The 18,548-nt window shown below is 39.9% G+C and overlaps 1 protein-coding gene across 1 annotated transcript; it reads left to right on the top strand.

The window, feature by feature from the left end:
* The first annotated feature begins 11,063 nt into the window (after positions 1 to 11,063).
* On the top strand, positions 11,064 to 13,114 carry LOC131256624 (protein LURP-one-related 5-like). The gene is made up of 2 exons (XM_058257562.1): positions 11,064 to 11,510; positions 12,595 to 13,114. The coding sequence occupies exons 1-2, from the start codon at positions 11,289 to 11,291 to the stop codon at positions 13,045 to 13,047; spliced, it is 675 nt and encodes a 224-aa protein (XP_058113545.1). The 5' UTR covers positions 11,064 to 11,288; the 3' UTR covers positions 13,048 to 13,114.
* Positions 13,115 to 18,548: the final 5,434 nt, after the last annotated feature.

The following is an 18,548-nucleotide window of genomic DNA, read 5'->3' as shown; positions in this document are numbered from 1 at the left end:
CACCGATTAATCGATTGGAATGGTGTAAAAACATTCAAAGATTAAAAGCCAAAAATTTTATTGAGTAAAAAGTGTCTAGCAAGCTTTTCATCTAAATTCGAATTTTCATCGATCAATTGACTCGATCGACTTCGATCGATCAAACTATGCTGATTTGTTGTTGATTTCCTTTTGGACTTCTTCCGGTCCATTTGTGATAGGAACATGCTTGCTCCACATCCTACATTACATAAGTAATAGATCAATCAACACGTATTCTTCATGCAATGTCTTCTAGCGAAGTTATCACTTGATGTTCAATCTTCCTAAAAAAGAGGAAGATGCAGATTTGAACAACCAAAACACTGAAAGAGACGAATATGATCAAAATAAAATTCTAGAGAAACAAGTTGTCGACAAAGAAAATGAAGAGGCTGAGGTATTTTTCTTGAATAAAATAAATTTTATATCCAATAAAATAACTATCATAAGCATGAGCATTATTGAAGTGAACAATATCAAGCGAATGAGAATGATTTTTTTTTTTTTTAAATGTATTATAGTATTAAAGAGATGTTGATCTTGACGTAACTCTTCTTTTAATTTATAATATCGAAGAAGAAATGCACTAAAAATAATTCGTACTTGGACATAGTCCAAGTGAGTGGAATCAATAACAAAATTTTAAAGTCGAACAACTCTAGTATACCAATTATAGAAAAAGAAAAGTTTGTAATCCCAACTAAAGACAAAATTCTTTCTATTATTTTTTATGTTTTCTAAATGAAAAATAAATTACTAGGTCTATGATGACCCTAAAAAATAAATATGAGTTAATAGTTTTGTTGAATTAATGACCCATTTGGGAGCTTGGATTTCAAATACTTAGATTCAAAATCACCAATTCTGAATTAAGGTGATTATGAATCAATGATCATTCTAAATTTTTTAGTTGTGTTTGTTTGCTTGTATTTGAAATCAGCTGTAATCCAAAAATAACAATGCATTGAAATTATGTAGTATATTCATAAGAATTTGAATTTAATTACTAAATCAACTTTAAATCCATAATTAGTTGTGTTTGTTTGCTTGTATTTGAAATTAGCTGTAATCCAAAAATAGCAATGCATTGAAATTATGTAGTATATGCATAAGAATTTGAATTTAATTACTAAATCAACTTTAAATCCATAATTAGTGTACATACGTGATGTTTGATACCATGATTGTGATAAGCCCATTGAAATATATACTTCAGTAAAAAAATGATAAAATCCCAAGCCTTGGATAAGCCACAAGCATAGGATCACAATCAAGCGATTAACTAACGTTTTTAAATTGTTGATTTATATGGGCAATGTTTGGATTGCTTAAATCATTATATTGATGTGATTTTAGTGATGCAGTCAATATCTAATTGCTTTGGGATATCATCTGCAGGCCACATGTCACATGTACAATAGATTAATAGCCTAAATATGCTTATGTTACATTTGTGATTCTACCTTTAAAAATGAGCAAAAAGAGAAAATTGGTAATCCAATAAAAAAATAAATTACAAAGCTCAGGCTTGATCGATGCCATTGACAAAGCCATTTTTTGCTTGCTTTTTTATCATTGTAGCTCAAATTTTATATATAAGACATTCAGTTCTTGAGCAATTGGATTTTTTTTGGTGAAATAGAAGCTTAGGTAATTCCATGATTATATCCATCATCCCAAGCCTCTAAACCAACGAGGTCTAAGTCATCTTCATTGAGATTAACACTCTAATGAGGATTTCAACATCCACCTTGAAGATGTGCTTGAACTTCACAATTTTCTAGAGTTCAGACCTAACCTCTATAGGTATATCATTGTTTAAATCTTCTAAAAGACCCATCTAGTTGAATCCCCTATGATTACAATATTATCATTAGTTGTAGGAGATTTACTAACATCCCATCACCTTGGTCACCTCAAAGAAGCATTACATGCAAGGTGGTTGATCTTGGAACTAAAGCATTGACAATGCATCAACATCATGATCAGAGAAGCAAATGGCTTACTTATCCACTCCCCAACTCTTAGTTCGCAGGTGTAATAGGTTGAGGAGACCCCTTATAGGTTCTTTTCCCTTTGTTTGTGGTGCTCCCTACGTGGGACTCGTAGTGGCCACCTTATTAATAGGATAGGTCTTTGTGTTGGATTGTTTAAGCTATGCCTCCGCTCGAGTTTGATCGCTTTGTTCATTGTCCAAATGGGTTGCACCTAAACCCGATCCTGAATCATAACATGCAAACCACTGTTGAATCGGATGACTTACTGCGATTCAGTTTTAACTAAATCATTTTGTGCCAACAAACGATAGAATTCCATTACATAATCTCTCACTGATTGGCTATCATGCCGATAATTTTGATATTGTTGGAACAATAGCTTATCGTAATCATTGGGGAGGAATATTGTAGGTGCATAAGTTGTTTCATTTATTATCACATGCGGATTGGTGCATTCATCAATCTTATCCGCGCGAGCTAAAATTGTTCCTACCAAGCCGAAGCTCTGCCCTTGAAATTATAAGCCACGAGTTTTACTTTATTCTCTTCATGAATGTCCATGTAGTTGAAGAAGTGCTTGACTTTGAGCATTCAATCGAGAAAGTCCTTGATGTGGAGTTGGCCGTTGAAGCTAGGAAGAATGACTTTCATCTTAAATTCTCGATCCTTCTGATCTACCCGATTACCGCCTCATCTGTAGTGTTTAAAGATTGCGTCATTGATTTCCTCGTCGTTGTATCCCACATCCTCGAGAGTTAGTCTGCGATTCACCGCCAACATCACTCGGCGATCCACACAATTGTGAATTCCAGCGCCTATGAGAGGCAGATCATCTCCACGAATGCGGAGTTGCTTTAAGGCCTCTATCATGCAGTCGAGAGCAACCTATTAACCTTACATGACTTGTTGATTCTCTTGTTATGCCTTCTCAAAATTTGCCACTGTTAAAGGATAATTTCCTAGAGCATCGTCAATGGGGTTGTTGCTCGATCCATCGTTAAAAGCTGTGGATTCAAGGAAAGGCCTCACTCTGATACCAAATTGACATAGAGAAGAGCGTGATGAGGATGATCACCATCTTCCTCAAATAATAAACACATTAAATCCGCAAGTCCCTCTTGAATCCATAAGAGAAATTTCTCGAATCCACGAGAGAAATAAAAATCTAGAGAATTTTATTAAAAAACTATCAAAATAATTGAGTTTGCATGCTTAGCTACCCTTAAACAAACCTTGAAATGTGATTAGAAAATACCTAAACTAATAAGGAAATAAAAACTGAAAAACGCATAAATTTTTGTTATCCGTCGATTGAATCATCGATCAATCGATTGGAATGGTGCAAAAACATTCAGAGATTAAAAGCCAAAAATTTTATTGAGTAAAAAGTGTCCAGCAAGCTTTTCATCTAAATTCGAATTTTCTTCGATCAATTGACTCGATCGACTTCGATCGATCAAACTATGCTGATTTGTTGTTGATTTTCCTTTGGACTTCTTCCGGTCCATTTGTGATAGGAACATGCTTGCTCCACATCCTACATTACATAAGTAACAGATTAATCAACACGTATTCTTCATGCAATGTCTTCTAGCGAAGTTATCGCTTGATGTTCAATCTTCTTAAAAAAGAGGAAGATGCAGATTTGAACAATCACAACATTGAAAGAGATGAATATGATCAAAATAAAATTCTAGAGAAACAAGTTGTCGACAAAGAAAATGAAGAGGCTGAGGTATTTTTCTTGCATAAAATAAATTTTATATCCAATAAAATAACTATCATAAGCATGAGCATTATTGAAGTGAACAATATCAAGCGAATGAGAATGATTTTTTTTTTTAAAATGTATTATAGTATTAAAGAGATGTTGATCTTGACGTAACTCTTCTTTTAATTTATAATGTCAAAGAAGAAATGCACTAAAATATAGCGTACCTGGACATAGTCCAAGTGAGTGGAATCAATAACAAAATTTTAAAGTCGAACAACTCTAGTATACCAATTATAGAATAAGAAAATTTTGTAATCCCAACTAAAGACAAAATTCTTTCTATTATTTTTTATGTTCTCTAAATGAAAAATAAATTATTAGGTCTATGATGACCCTAAAAAATAAATATGAGTTAATAGTTTTGTTGAATTAATGACCCATTTGGGAGCTTGGATTTCAAATACTTAGATTCAAAATCACCGATTCTGAATTAAGGTGATTATGAATCAATGATCATTCTAAATTCTTTAGTTGTGTTTGTTTGCTTGTATTTGAAATCAGCTGTAATCCAAAAATAACAATGCATTGAAATTATGTAGTATATTCATAAGAATTTGAATTTAATTACTAAATCAACTTTAAATCCATAATTAGTTGTGTTTGTTTTCTTGTATTTGAAATCAGTTGTAATCCAAAAATAGCAATGCATTGAAATTATGTAGTATATGCATAAGAATTTGAATTTAATTACTAAATCAACTTTAAATCCATAATTAGTGTACATACGTGATGTTTGATACCATGATTGTGATAAGCCCATTGAAATATATACTTTAGTAAAAAACAATGATAAAATCCCAAGCCTCGGATAAGCCACAAGCATAGGATCACAATCAAGCGATTAACTAACGTTTTTAAATTGTTGATTTATATGGGCAATGTTTGGATTGCTTAAATCATTATATTGATGTGATTTTAGTGATGCAGTCAATATCTAATTGCTTTGAGATATCATCAGCAGGCCACATGTCACATGTATAATAGATTAATAGTCTAAACATGCTTATGTTACATTTGTGATTCTACCTTTAAAAATGAGCAAAAAGAGAAAATTGGTAATCCAATAAAAAAATAAATTACAAAGCTCAGCAAAAGTGAGAATTAACAATCTCCTAAATTCCAAATATGTTGCCAAATGACTCCTTACTTCCTTAGTACCCTCAAGTACCTTCCAATAAAGCATTTCATTATAGATGTAAAAATGACAAAAAGTAGAATATTTTACCTATATATTTATGATAAGATTTTTCCATATTTTAAAATAACGTGTGAAGATAAGTTTCATTGACTGATACTTGCTATCCAAACTAAGTAAGTGGTCCCATCAGTTTTAACTTCCCTTTTCATTTCTTTAGTTCTACCTCAAATGCAATATCCTGGTAACTAACTAGCTAGGCATTAGGGTCTGGTTTCATGGCCTAGCAGTAGACAAATTTTATTTCAAACAACAAGATAATGGGATCGGGTGCCTATGTAGTGTGGGTCTGTGTGTCAGCATGTGATCGTATGTGCTAGATCAGATCCGTTGAGAGGGCAAAGCTTCCTTATAGATGCCATGTCCCGGGAACTAAGACAAGATGATCATAATATGGCCCATAAATAAGGATAACAAATGGAAGTTGTTGATGCAGGTTCCGAGTACCTGCACAGGAAGAGGACAAAGGACACCCTGACTAATGTACGGGACCCTCTGATACCAAAGTCAGGCTTAGAATCTAGGTCTAATGGTTTGTAAGGGTTTTTGGGGAGAGAATGTGCGTACCTTTCACCTTAAGCGTCTCTCCAATTTATAGGATAGAGAAGGTCCCGCGGTCTCGAGATCCTTCCCTGATATTTTGGGAATTTATCATTATCCAAGATAATCCCAAGATTATAAATCTCCGAGATTCTCGGGATTTGATATTGTCTTCTGGAGATAATGGAAGAGATCTTTAAGACTCAGCCGAGTCCGTGGCTTGGTTCTAGATCGGATCTTGAGGTTGTTGTGCAGCAGCACGCTAACAACGCAGTGAACCGAGATCCAATCTCAAGTCTCACCCACAAACGATAAACAAGAAAAAATATAAACTAGAAATAGATCAAAGCAATCCAAACAAACCACAAGACAAGATATACGTGGAAAAATCCCAAATTAGGATAAAAAACCAAGGATACAAACTTCCACTATGAAGAAAACGAATATTACAAGGCAATATACTAACCTCTCCCTTGGCAATATATAGAAAACCCTTTACCCACACCTTATAATAACTCCCCAATATTCACCTTAACCCTAGAATAGCCCTAGGGACCCCAATTTATAGTTTTGGCAACTTTCCTTTCGCACCTTTGCGAAAGGCGACTCGAATTTTCGCAGTCCGCATTAAATCCGGAAACGATCTACGTAATCTCGACTGGTCGAGCGGACTGCACGACCGGTAGAGCGGATCCCATGACCGGTCGAGCATGGCCCACGACCAGTCGAGCACCTCGGACCTAAAAATTTGATGCTCGCTGGACTTTGAGTCGAGCCAGTTCATGACTGGTTGAGCAGGGTCCACGACTGATCGTGCGACCCCCAGATGTGGCTCCACATCTCAACAATCTCCCACTTGGAGATACATCATCATAAACCTTCGTCTTCTACATCTGGAGTACACCACCTCCCTATCTTTAAGCCTGAAGACCAATCAAAGCTGAATAGAGCTTCAGCTTCTCCCGTGTGACTGTCTTGGTCAGCATATCTATAGGATTCTCACTTGTATGAATCTTCTCCAGAGCAATCGATCAATCTTTCAGTAACGAACATATGAAGTAATATCTGATGGCAATATGCTTGGTCCTTGAATGAAAGGCTGAGTTCTTAGCCAAGTGTATTACACTATGACTGTCATTGTACAGCTTGCAATCTGCTTGCTTCTTACTCAACTCTTCCATGAAATCTTTCATCCACACCATCTCCTTGCACGCTTCTGCAGCCGTAACATATTCTGCTTCTGTTGTACTGATAGATACTATCTTTTGTAATTAAGAGACACAACTGACTGTAGCACTACCCAGAGTAAAGACATAACCTGTAGTACTTCTTCTGCTGTTGATATCTCCTGCCAAATCTGAATCCACGTAGCCTTGTAGCTTGATTTTTGATCCACCATAGCATAACCCTACATCCTTAGTACCTACTAAGTATCTAAGGATCCACTTCACAGCTTCCCAATGTCCCTTCCTTGGGTTGTTCATGAACCTGCTAACAACTTCCACTGCTTGAGCAATGTCTGGTCTCGTGCTCACCATATCATACATGAGACTCCCAATAGCTGATGCGTATAGGACTTTTGCCAAGTAGTCCCGTTCCTCCAGCGTCTTTGCACTTTGCTCCTTAGATAACTTGAAGTGGTTGGCTAATGGAGTGCTAACCGGCTTAGCATCTCCCATATTGAATCGATCAAGTACCTTGGCTTTGTACTATACTTGTGACAAAACCAGTTTCTTATTTTTCCTATCACGCTTTATCCTCATGCTCAGGATTCGTTTTACAGCTCCTAAATCCTTCATGAAAAATTCTCTAGACAGTTATCTTTTGAGATCTGAGATGTCCTTCATACTTGAATTAGCCACAAGCATATCATTAACGTACAGAAGAAGGATGATGTATGACGTATCATACTTCTTCAAGTAACAACAGTGGTCTCCATGACATCTCTTAAAACCGTTTCCCAACATGAAACTGTTGAACTTCTTGTACCACTGCCTCGGGGCTTGCTTCAAGTCATATAAGCTCTTCTTCAGTCTGCACACTTTGTTCTCCTTTCCTGGTGCCATGTATCCTGTCGGCTGATGCATATATATATATATATATATATATCTCTTCTTCAAGGTCCCCATGAAGAAAGATTGTCTTAACATCTAGCTGCTCTAGATGTAAGTCCTCTGTAGCTACTATACTCAAGACCATATGAATCATAGACGTTTTTACCACAAGTAAAAATATTTCGGTGAAATCGATACTTGCCTTTTGTTGAAACCCTTTCATAACCAATCTAGCCTTGTACCGTTTCGAATCATCGTGCTCCTCCTTCAGTCTGTAAACTCACTTGTTATGAAGAGTTTTCTTATCCTTAGGTAGAGTGACTAGCTCCCATGTACGATTGGATTCAAGAGAGTGCATCTCCTCATCCATGGCTTGCTCCCACTTAACCCATGTATCTGACTATAATGCCTCTTCAAAACACTCTGGCTCACCATTATCTGTCAACAGTAGATAATGTAAAGAGGGTGAGTATCAGATTGTAGGTCTCTTCTCCCAAGTAGACCTCCTCACAACCAGTGTCTGTGTCTCTGTCTCATAATGCTCATGTGTATGATTATCTTGTGGTGCTGTAACACCCGTGTCTGGTAACTCTTCCATCTCTATGAATTCTTTCTCCTCGGCCTTATTTTCTTACACACTATCCTTATGCATCACTTTTTCATTGAAGACTATGTCCTTGCTTCTGATGATTTTCCTATTTTCTGCATCCCAAAACCTGTAACCAAAATCATACTGCCTGTAGCCTATAAATGTGCACCTCCTAGACTTCGCATCCATCTTGTTTCTTTGCTCTGGATCAATGTGAACATATGAAGTGCAACCGAATACTCTGAAATGTGCAAGGTTCACTTCTTTCTCAGTCCACGCTTCTTCTAGTAGCCCACCATCCAGTAGTGTTGAGGGACTTCTATTGATGAGATATGCGGCAGTATTCACAGCATCTGCCCAAAACATCTTGGGCAATCCTGCATGTAACCTTATGCTCCTGCGCGCTCAAGGATGATCCTGTTAATGCGCTCAGCCACACCATTTTGCTGCGGTGTCCCTGGAATCATTTTCTGATGTTTGATTTCATTTGCTGCACAGTACTCCTCAAATCTCTTATCACAGTACTCTTCCCCATTATTAGATCTGAGACATTTTACTGTTTTACTTGTCTCGTTTTCTACCATAACTTTCCACTTCTGTGCCGGTCCCCATACATCAGTGTATACAAGCTCCAATAGATATGTCTTTGGAGCACGTCCCGTCTTCTTCAAGCTTACCATTTTCTGCTTACCATACACGCAGTCCTCGCAAAATTCCAAGTCAATGGACTTCATCCCTCGTAACTTCTCTTTTGACAATAACACTTTCATCCCCTTCTCACTCATATATCCCAACCTCTGATGCCATCATTGCCCATTCACTCTAGTTGATACGACTGCGAGTGAGCTATACGATCCTGAAGTCTTATACAAAGTACCTTCCTTCTTACCTCGAGATATCACCAAGGCACCTTTTGTGATCTTCCAGGAATCACTAATGAATGTCGTCACATAACCGGTATCAGCCAACTACCCCACTGAGATCGGATTCCTTCTCAAACTTGGTACATGTCTGACATCCTTCAATTTCAAAGCCGTTCCGTCTTTCTGATTTATATGAATGTTTCCATTTTCAACGATACTGCATGACTCATCATCACCCAGGTAGACTCTCCCAAAGTCACCTGACACATAATCACGGAAAACTTCCTTACACGAAGTGGCATGAAACGAAGCACCCGAATCTATAACCTAAGACTCATTCCTCGCATCAAGAGATAAGATCAACGCCTCTATGTCACTCTTCTCAGATAGATTCACTGAATCCTTCCTGCCTTGAGAGCTTTCTTCTTGTTTCTTAGGCGCCCTGCAATCGCGTTTCATGTGCCCCTTCTTGCCGCAATGCCAACACCCGTCTTTGTCTTTCGGTCCCTTGGACTTCTTCCTCGACTTAGAATGCTCGTGTTTATTACCTCATTTGTTCAGCGATTTTCCTTTTCCTTCAACGTTTAGAGCATTCCCTGAATCCCTTGAAACTCTTGATGCCTTTCTTCTATATTCTTCGCTGAGAATTAGACCGGCCACATCATCAAATTTCAGTTTTATCGACCCTGAGGAATTGCTCATGGCAATCACCAAACCATCCCAATTGTCTGACAAACTGGATAAGATCAATTGTCGCGCAGTAGCATGCCAACAACGTAGTGAACCAAGATCTAATCTCAAGTCTCACCCACAGACGATAAACAAGAAGAAATATAAACTAGAAATAGATCAAAGCAATCCAAACAAACCACAAGACAAGATATACGTAGAAAAATCCCAAACTAGGGTAAAAAACCACGAATGCAAACTTTCACTATGAAGAAAACGAAGATTACAAGGCAATATACTAACCTCTCCCTTGGAAATATAGAGAAAACCCTTTGCCCACACCTTAGAATAACTTTCCAATATTCACCTTGACCCTAGAACAGCTTTAGGGACCCCAATTTATAGTTTTGACAACTTCCCTTTTGCACCCTTACGAAAGCTGACTCAAATTTCCGCAGTCCGCATCAAAGCCGGAAACGAATTTGCGTAACCTCGACTGGTCTAGCAGACTGCACGACCAGTCGAGCGGATCGCACGATCGGTCGAGCATGGCCCATGACCAATCGAGCACCTTAGACCCAAAAATCTGATGCTCGCTGGACTTTGAGTCGAGCCAGTCCACGGCTGGTCGAGCAGGGGCCACGACTGGTCGTGCGGCCCCCAAATGTGGCTCCACATCTCAACAGAGGTGGCGCCTAGTCGGAAACAACTAGTATCTCTTCGCTCAATAGATCGACATTCACCATCCTTGACCTTCAGGTGGGTCGATAGCGTCGGTCGTGACAAAAGGCTCGCGCTCCCTTTCGACTGAAGCCTCTTGACGTTGTCAGGGATATCGCTTACATCGACCGAATTATGGGCGACTGATATTGGCCAATCCTTAATCGGCTATCGGCTATCAGCTGAAATATGGTCAATCCATAATCGATTTATTGCCGACTTATGGCCGACCTATGGACTAGGTCGGGCCGGGTTATGGTCGAACCGTAACCAACCTATGGGCTAGGTCGGTAGTACATGGCTACTAAAGGACCCTTTGAGTGTCTTTAAGGTTGCATAGGCCTCCTTAGAGGCTTCCCTCTTCGGGTGCTCATACTTAGTTTAGGCCCGGCGCCCCTTGGGCCTTGTTTAGGCCCGGTCCCTCTTGGACCTTGCTTAAGCTCGGCGCCCGTTGGGCCTGTACTACGTCAGTAGAGTTGGTACATTCCATAACCGACTCACTGATTTGTCAGATTCTCCCCTAACAAAAGTCAACAGAAACATGATGAAAGGTCCAAATCCTATATTTTCATAGACCTACCTGAAAATCCAATCGTCATAATCTTTGATAAATGGCCTGTAAAATGAGAAGAATAGCAAGTGAAAATAATAAGACTCCAATCTAGCACATCGTTGCTAAAGTAGTACTCGATCGAGGATTCCTTTTTCCTTCCTAAAACTACTCTACACGGAAATCGACGGTACAGTCGTCCACACCAATCTCGACTATTTAATATCTTCCACATGTTGCCAACCCTAACCCAATATCTCTCTCTCTCTCTCTCTCTCTCTCTCTCTCTCTCTCTCTGGTGTTGGGATTTAGATCGATGGGTGGAGGGATCGTAGAGGAGAGCTTCTGCTACGAAGAGGAAACGCACCTGACCGTACTGAAAACCTCCCACTTCTTCGAAGGAGATGGATTCACCGTCTACGACTCCAACGGTCAGATCGTCTTCCGAGTCGACAGCTACGGCCCCGAAGCCGGTAACGGTGACGAACTCGTCCTCATGAACGCCACTGGAAAGTGCCTCCTCACCGTCCATCGCAAGGTCTCTCTCTCTCTCTCTCTCTCTCTCTCTCTCTGACTCGGTCGCGACTCGCTCGGAGTGGGGCGAGTTGACTTATTGACACGGTCATGTCGTTTTTAACGGAGTGGTCTTTACTCTTTATATTCTAGATGGGGAGTTATAATTATACGATACTCTGGCTGTCTTATGACGCCTGATACACAGGCACTTAGAGATGGTACGCGTTGCATGTATTAACTTAAATAAACCGACTAAATTGTGGAACCCACTATAAGGTAGATTGGTTGAACAGTTGACTCCGTGGACACTTCTCTGTCGAAATCAGACCATTGGATTTTTTTTTCCATTTTGAACCATCCAATAGATATCCACAAATCTGATGGAACAATCATCCAATAAGCGTGATTTTTCGGTTCATGATACATCTAACCTCTTGCAAATAATTCAGACCGTTTTAATTTGAATTACTCATATGCCATGTATGCAATTTCTATGTAATTTCTTAGCGTCTGCGTATCATCATCCCATTTTGTAAGAGTACAGAGGGGAATGCAATACAGCCTGTAATTTGATAAATACGGAAGCAAGCGGATTGATTGCCTTTCATTGCATTGATTGTAAAAAAAGTATACAGAAGGCGTAATGCTACCCCCAGAAAAGAGTATGCGAAATCTGCGGAAAGCAGTTTCCAGAAGATACGGTAGGTTTGCTAAGCCCTCACGTGTGCACAACCCTGATTATCTCCCGCAATTTAACGTGTCCGTATGGCACGTGTACGAGATCTGAGCTTTCCACGAGACAGGACATGTTTATTAGATCATTTGGTTAAAATCATCAGTAAGTATGTGAAATAAATAGGAGGTCTATATGATTTCTTTTGTAGCCGTCCATTTGTTTTGAGCAGATGATATGGATCGTTTGATGTACATCATGGAAAGCTCGGATCTCGCACACATGGCACATGTGCTGGCGTGTTTTTGGGTTTTACTATTTTCACCGAGTTTAGACGATCTGAGTCGACTCGGGCACACTCGGCGTTTTGGAAAATTCACGTAGATATTGGTACTGAAAGGTTTGATACTGATGCATTTGTGTGGTGCGGCAGAGGGCGAGCCTTCACCATCGGTGGGAAGGATTTCTAGGGGAGAGAATGAACGGTCAGAAACACATCTTCAGCGTTCACCGTTCTTCCATGATCGGTCGAACGAGCGTCACGGCAGAAGTGTACGGAAGCCCCGTGGTGGAGTACCAAATCGAGGGCTCCTATTCCCACCGATGCTGCACTTTTTATTCCATATCCGCATCCAACGGCTCTCGAGTGGCCGTTGCTGAGATCAAGAGAAAAGTGACTGCTTCGGCGCATGTAATGCTTGGGAAGGACGTCTTCTGGCTCTACCTCAAGCCTGGGTTTGATGGGGCCTTTGCAATGGCACTAGTCATTGTCCTTGATCAGATCAACGGTGATGATGACTACGATGGTAGTGAGATCGTGGATGATGATGGGGATGTGATCGAATCAACGGTCGACGATAGTTCGTCTCCATCAACTCATTCGTGAAAATTGTATCTTCTTTACTTTTATAAATTCGAATAAAGTTCCGCTTGCTCTGTGCAGCTTTTTTTCATTCGAACCCAGATTGCATCCTGCACGGATTACCGTCCAGTCAGATCTGTAGTGGGGCCCACCGCAATGTATCTGTTTATCCATGCCGTCCATCCCTTTTCTTGAATCATTTTAAGGCATTAAATAAGAATAAGGCAGATCCAACGCTAAGTGTACTACACCACAGATGACTTGTATTTAATCTTTGTGCATTTAATACAACCTCAACTTGGTGTGGCCCACTTCAGCGTTGGAACTACCTCATTATAAAGATGATACGTTAAAATGATTCAGGAAAGGGATGGACAGTGTGGATAAAAGATACATCACGGTGGGCCCCTCCACAGATCCGCTGGACGGCGTTCTTTTCATTCCTGGTTTCATTTCACGCTTGTACACGCCGGTGCACGTGCCAAGCTGGTATCACTATCCAGGCTGTCCATCGTTTCCGGATGTTTTCTAGCAGTCCATACGGTCTATACGCTCTGGCCCACTTGATGATTGAAATCGCATCATATTTATGGCCTGGTCCAGTGCATCTAGACTGTATGTCCAGCTCATAGAATGCTAAGATCTGGCAAGCCTCCGTTATATTGGCCGCCCCAGTACTCCTGCGTATTAACCATCATACTCAGCCGGAGGATCAAATAACTGCTACCCCGATCGAGCCAAGTGGGTGCAACCCTTACCATGGGGCACACCTCCGATGTATGCCTTGTATATCCACGCCGTCCATCCGTTTTTCCAGCTTATTTTTGGAAATGATCCCAAAAGCGAAGCAGATACAAGTTTCGGGTGGTCCACATGGTAGGGATTGGATTCTCACCATTAAAAGCTTCTTGGGTGGCCACATGTTTTGGGTCAAGCTGCCTTTTATGGTTTCACCTTCATCCATCCATGTCTGTGCAACTTATCAACAGGTTAGATGGCAAATAAACATTGCAGTGGGCCCTACGAAGTTTTTTATGGTGGGTGTTCAATCACTACCGATACCTGTGGTGTGGTCCACCTGAGTTTTATATCTGCTTCATTTTTGGGGCCATCCGTTAAAATAAGCTGGCATAAGGGATGAACGGTGTGGATATACAACGTTTACATCGAAGTGGGCCCCACGGTCAGAGTCACACCCACCTAGGTCCGTAGATAATCTGGAAAAATGGATGAACGGTGTGGATATACAATATATACATCGAGGTGGCCCCACGGTCAGGGTCGCAGCTAATCCGCGTCCACGTCTAAATGATAGTGAGTACGACCTCAGAAGAAAAAACAGCCATGGGTCAAGCTGATATTTATTTTTCCCATTCGTTTACGTTAGGTTTGTATGACCTTATGAACATGTTGCCGACTAAGAAGGTTCCAACAGTGGGGCGTAGTCGTCACTACTATTTCTTGTGACGTGGTGTCACATATCCAACGGTGGGCCTGTATGACCTAATAATTGGATGTCAAATAAAAAGTATGGTGAGCCTTATGAGGATTATAATGGTGGATATCCAATTACTATTGTTTTCATGTGGTCTGGTCCACCTGAGATTAATATCCTTCTCATTCTTAAGATTAAGCCATAAAATGATACGTAGAAATGGATGGGAAAACACATACATCATGTTTGGGCCCACGTAGCACCGACTCCCCGCCGCGGAGCTGGTGACAGGGGGGGATTTGTCCTTTATAAGGAATTAGCAAACGCCAGGTAATCAATGCACTGTCGTATCTGACCAATGGAATTTCTTGTCTTCGCTATGGCGGATTCTGTGAGGCACCCGCCTCATCCAAGAAGGTGCTACCCTTACCATGGGTTACCGTGTTCCATATCTTGATGTATGTATTATGTATCCAGGCCGTTCATCCATTTTTTTCCTATCATTTTAGGGTATTATTCAAGAAGTGAAGTAGATTTAACTATCAAGTGCACCATACCATAAGAAACAACGCTGATTGACCATTAATAGGTTATAAAAGTTTTAGATCAAGCTAATATTTTTTATTTTTTTTTACCTTTATCCAAAATTATGTGACTTTACCAGCAGATTGGATGGTAAATAAACATTACTAAAACATTAAGGTATACCCTAAGAAGTATTTAATGATAATACGGTCAATCACCACGGTTTCACATGGTTTGGTACACCTGATAATTAAATCTTCTTTATTCTTTGTACATGCATTAAAATGATACGAAAAAACGGATGGAGAGAATGGATACATGACCCACGGTAAGTGCCGCATCATCTTAGGTGAGGCTGGGTCTCACCTATTCAACCCTCGCCGTCACCGGGCTCACAATATCTATGAACGATCCGTGCGTTGTGGATGCTGGATATGCATTGCTGTTGAATCTTTGTTGCGAGTTTACTACTATTTTAAGGGTACATATCGGCACGGGAAATTCCCATGCCGTCAGCTCCTCATTGGTATACGTCATTTCCGATGACTCTAACTTGGCGAGGATTTTATGCAGAAGCCTTTTGCATGGGAGTTCCTGCGTGGAAACTTAAGGTGGCCTACAGTGATGTTTGTGAGAAATCTACCCGTCCATCTGTTTTGTGAGACCATTTTAGAACATGAGACAAAAATTGATCAAGATCAAAGACTTAAGTGGGCCTCACTAAAGGAGAAGGTGGGTATGGAAACTCCCACCATTTAAACCTCCTTTAGTCGAAAGTGATGTTTAAATGCCATCCATACTATTCATAACGCCATTCCCGTTGGAATGAACTGACAACATAAATATTACCTTAATTCAAAACTTACGTGGCTCCATGAATATTTCAAATGTGGATGTTCAATCCTCACAAGTTTGGCCTACCTGAGTATTGGATCCATCTCACTTTTTATCCCACGGAATAAAATGAACTCACAAAACAAATGGGCAGGGTGGATTTCTCACAAACATCACGGTGGGCCCCACCTAAGTTTCCGGCCCAGGAACTTCCTAGAAAAGGCTTGGCCGGAAATCCACGTCCCTCCGGCTCACAAAATACGCTCAATTTCTCTATCCTCGTATGGATTCCCTGCTAGGCCACGTAACTTTTAACGTATAGAACTTCTCTATGTCCTACCAAATTTTTTGTGTTATATCCGTGCGGTCTAATATTTTTTCCAGATAATTTTAGAGTATGATCCTAAAAAAAGAGTTACATCCACAGCTCATGTAGAAAACACCACAGAAAGCAATAGGTATTTAACAAACCACTGTTGATACCTTCCCAGGCCAACTACAAGGCTTATTTTCCATCTAACCTGTTCATAAGGTAACACATACCTGGATGAAGGTAATACAAAAATATCAGTTTGATCAAAGTCTTCCATGGCCCCATAAGTTTTCAATGGTAGTGTCTATTCTTATTGTTTCTTGTGGTGTCTACTTACCTTTCAATCTACCTTGACTTTTTTACCTCATATGCCCGAATGATATGGAAAAATAGATGGACGGTGTGGATCTAAGAAATACATCATCATTAGGCCCACGTACATTTCACTCGTTAAGAAATTCATTTGCTTGGTGCATACATTTCATGCGTTAAGAAATTCATTTGCTTGCCGTGCGGTGCAGCACATTTAAGGGAGGGAAGAAAACCGACAGCGTTGATATATAGAACTTCCATGGGGCTGTTATGATATATGTATTTCCATACTATTTTAGAGCATACCACCAAAAAGAGGCAGATCCAAGGCCTACGATCCACACCATCCATTCATTTTCCATACCATTTTAGGGCATACCACCAAAACGAGGCAGAGCACAAGTGGGTGGAAACAATGGGAACTAGAGACCTATTATTGAAAACTTCTTAAGGCCACGTAAGGTTTCGATCAAGTTAATATTTATGTTTTCCCTTCATTCAAAGAGGTCTATATGCCCTTATGAAGAGGTCAGAGGCAAATAAAGTTTGATAAAGAGGAATGGATTTGAATTTTTATTTTTATTTTTTACTATAATGGCTGACTTCAATCAAGATAGTCATTTTTTTTTTTCAACGAAGATGACCAAATTTAATGTTTTTGCCCAGCAAAACAATCGTATTTATTGTGTTGAACGATAAACCAACGTCGCTCTTACCTTTTCAATCAAATGCGAAGGGATGTAGGAGGAATGTTGTACCCTATTTCTAACCATTCTTAGAACAACCAATAAAAAACGGATATATGTTATTGCATGGAGAGATATAGTATGTAAATGAGGATAAGGCAATCGAGAAGCAAGATTCAACTAAGAGGTATATAAAAGTAAAATGAGCGGATGAGAGAAGTCCAAGAGATAGAAAGCGGTCGAGCAAAAGAAGCGGTTAAAATGATACGTGACAGGAAGAAAAGAGGAGAAAGAAGGATTTGGAAGACTAACGTGACAACGATTCAACTTTTATAATTAATGAAGTAAAGAAGAAAATGTAAGAACTCTATTTAGTGGGCCTCACTGATCAACGGTCTAGATTGTCATACAGTTGGACTGGATGATTGAGTAGACCAGTGGGCCCCACTTCGTGTGATGCGTTGTGCAGTCTATTTGCGCAGCTCTGCGTACTAGGGCTGGAATGCTATAGCTGTCTTACGCAGACAGCAATTTGAGTTACACTAGGATGCTATAATGTGGAGCGTGGGAGAGAGAGTTGTGATGAGTTTCAAACTCTCTCTCCATAGATTCTATAAAAGAGAGCCGGGTCCCCAATCTTACACCACAGCAGAAATTCGAGTCCCATCTACTGATTTGCAGAAAAGGTGTGAAGGAGAGGAAGATCCTAAGTTCTACAGGTATTCTGGTATTCTTATCCAACTTCCATGGCGGCGTCTCAGCTAGGTAAGCTATCCGACCCCTGATCGCCATATCCTATGCACAGACAGATCCATGGGCCTATTCCGCATATAGATTAAGTCCCACAGAAAAATAACTGAAGAGAAGCCGCGACAAAGATTTATAAATAGAGCAAGAGTTCAACAAAGCAAATCATCTCATACCAATCAAATTGTCATTCCTTATTATAGCTTAGCTCCTTCATAAAAGTAGCGATAATCCAATAATAGTAATAATTAGTTGTAATTCAAGTCAATGTTCATACGTTGGACTGTTCACATCACCAACAAGTAGTTCTTTCGGAAAGGGCTATTGCCTTTGCTCCTTGTGACCGATGTGAGTATTCTTTTTTGTTCGATGACACCCGTATATTAAAATTCTTTCGTACGATAATCAAGTTGCAACCCATTTTCGAAATAAGAACCCTACCTCCGACTATTGCCTGATCATTTTATAATTATTTTGCGAGTGGTTGAATATGTGACCAATTTTCTTAGATCTCGGTCATATACGATCGTCGTCAACATATTCGCCTATCTTAGCGCTTGGGGTTAAGTTGTTCGGTTCGAATCAAGTCGTACAATCAGTTCTGCCACGCCTACACACACCACACGTGACCAAAAATAAATCAAGTGCTAACAACTTTTTTACTTATGTTAAG

Source organism: Magnolia sinica, chromosome 1 (assembly GCF_029962835.1).
Source record: "Magnolia sinica isolate HGM2019 chromosome 1, MsV1, whole genome shotgun sequence".
NCBI lineage: Eukaryota > Viridiplantae > Streptophyta > Magnoliopsida > Magnoliales > Magnoliaceae > Magnolia > Magnolia sinica.
The sequence above is the reverse complement of the archived record's forward strand: the minus strand, read 5'-3'. Positions and strand labels throughout refer to the sequence as shown.

Coding starts and splice junctions, on each gene's coding strand:
- LOC131256624 (XM_058257562.1), top strand. CDS start 11,289: ATGGGTGGAGGGATCGTAGAGGAGAGCTTCTGCTACGAAGAGGAAACG. Junction 11,511..12,594: donor TCCTCACCGTCCATCGCAAG/GTCTCTCTCTCT, acceptor GTGGTGCGGCAG/AGGGCGAGCCTTCACCATCG.